This window comes from Brassica oleracea, chromosome C9, assembly GCF_000695525.1.
Source record: "Brassica oleracea var. oleracea cultivar TO1000 chromosome C9, BOL, whole genome shotgun sequence".
Lineage (NCBI taxonomy): Eukaryota > Viridiplantae > Streptophyta > Magnoliopsida > Brassicales > Brassicaceae > Brassica > Brassica oleracea.
The window spans coordinates 43,020,068-43,022,536 of NC_027756.1; the positions used below are offsets into that span (position 1 = coordinate 43,020,068).

General features: G+C 33.7%; 1 protein-coding gene across 1 annotated transcript; it reads left to right on the forward strand.

Annotated features, from left to right (window-relative positions):
* Positions 1-392: 392 nt before the first annotated feature.
* Positions 393-1,077, forward strand: LOC106317732 (NEDD8-specific protease 1). The gene is given in 2 exon segments (XM_013755495.1): positions 393-473; positions 475-1,077. Coding segments are annotated over 2 exon segments (684 nt in total).
* The last annotated feature ends 1,392 nt before the right edge of the window (positions 1,078-2,469 follow it).

Genomic DNA, 2,469 nt, shown 5'->3' on the forward strand with positions numbered 1-2,469 from the left:
TGTTTCGCTTTCCATTTTATACACCAAACCAACCTTTTCTTTTTCTTTGATTCAGACTATGTTCTTCAGATTACAGTTCTTCAAGAGTTGAATTGCTTGAAAACTAAAACTGATCTTCGTCTGGAACCGCGTATAGACTCAGAGAATCGAGGTAATTTGTAATTTCATTACTTCGTTGGATACTGGTACTTAATCTTTAGCAAGTTTCTTTCCGCTGATAGATGATCTTTTTTGACAATCAATTTTTTGAATTCACTTGTTTTGAATACTGGTTTTGTTTTGATGTAAGAAATTTTATTCCTTTATGCGGTTCTTCCAAAATATGTTTTATAGTGAACAGAACCTGTTCGAAAAAAATCCTAAGCGAATGTTTTGGTTTGTACAGTGTTGCCATGGCAAATACTTGGGGTGACGACAAGATCCTCAGCTTCAACGATGTTGTCCTCAGGAGATCAGATTTAGACATCTTTAACGGGACCCAATTTCATAAACGACCGTGTCATTGAATTCTACCTAAGCTACTTATCCACACTCCACACTTCCCCTACCATCTCAGTAATCCCTGCCTCCATCGCCTTCTGGATCTCAAACTGTCCTGACGCTGAATCACTCAAAGACTTCATGAAACCTCTCAGATTACTCGACATAAATCTCGTGATATTGCCTGTGAACGACAACCTCAATGTCGAGCTAGAAGAAGGCGGGTTACACTGGATCTTACTCGTGTACTACAAAGAAACCAACTCGTTTTTCCATCACGCTTACTTTATGGGAGCGAATCAATGGAATGCGAGACAGCTATACAAGGCGGTTTCTCTGTTTGTGTCTGATGGAGATGCTGCGTTCAGAGAATGCGGTGATACACCGCAGCAGAAGAATGGGTATGACTGTGGTGTGCACCTTCTTGCAACCGCTCAGGTTATATGCAAATGGTTTAGCTCTGGTGGAATGAAGAATCGGGATGAGTTGTGGTTGAGTGATGTGAAGGAGACTGTATCGAATGTGGTTAACAATTTGAGGGAAGAGATATTGGGGTTGATCAGAAGGTTGATGTCTGAGAAGAGTGTGAGTAAATGAGAGATGGTTGTTGAATGACTTTTAACTTTTTATCAGATCTAATACATTTGATATTTTCACCGGTTATTGTTTTACTTTAAACCGATGACGACGAATGAACATGTTTTGGTAAATAAAAGTAAAATATATTCAATTTTAATGAAAATATTACAGAATATTGTTTCTAAAATTCAATATGTAATTAGGCCCATGTTCTGGTGACTGCAGGCCCAATTTCATGCAGTGTGGTAAAGTTATTACAGGTCCACGGTGGAAAATGAAACTTCTGAAACAATCCATCACGCGACCCCAGGGATGCGTCTACGTTACCACATCAAATATTTTTAAATGATAAATCCTACAAAACGAAATTATCAAATGAAAAATTCATCTGTAAATGATGGGCTTGTTTTTATTTTTGTCAATACAGTGTGGTAAACTAGGATAACAAAATTACTAAAAATAAACGTACAAAATTAGCTATTTCTCACAAGTTATATTACATTTTAAACTGATTTTTTGTAACAAACTGAAAGCATATCATAGTTTTGAATAAACTAGCCATATATAGATGAAAGAAAACCTTCTACAAAAGAACAGAAAAGGATCATATTTTGAGTAAGAACAGAACATTAAATACATAAGACCAGTCACAACTTAGGCTTCAAATGGTAAAATCAGTTCAAGCGGAACAGATCAAACAGATCAAGTAGATCATACAGATCAAACAGGACAAGTGTAGATCAAGCGAGATAAGTGTAGATCAAGCGAGAGAAGTGCAGATCAAGCGGATCATACAGGAGAGAAACAGATCAAACCAATCAAATAATTTATTACAACTTATGAATATGACAAAATCAGTTCAAAACTATAGATCATATATTAAAACAATAAAAATTACACCAAGATATCTAAACAAATATCTTAGATGTTATAGGATCGGTCGAAATGCCTGTAAATATTTTATAAGATACTTATACTTCTTTTATTTTCTTTTTAGATGATCAAGATTTACAAAATTTCAATCATTTACCTATATATTAACTATTTTAAAACATAAAAAAAGAAATATTAACTCCTTACCCTTGTTGATATTTATGTAGGAAAATTTATATCTTTTTCTTTTGAAAATGTTGTGTTTTGCCAGCGATTGAACGTCATGTTTATAATTTTAAAACAACACAAACAGTATTAGTGTAAACTATATAGTTTGAGCTAATCATTGTACATTATTTATAAAATCAGATAAATATATTTTAAATTTAAGTGTTTGTAACAAAATTATTTATTATCAAAAAGAAAAAAAAAACAGATCAACACCACCAAATGTTAGCGAATGAGATCTGCATGCAGATCTCCCACTTTTTCCACAAAAAGATAAAAATATTGAAATGCATGCAGATCTCCTGTTTA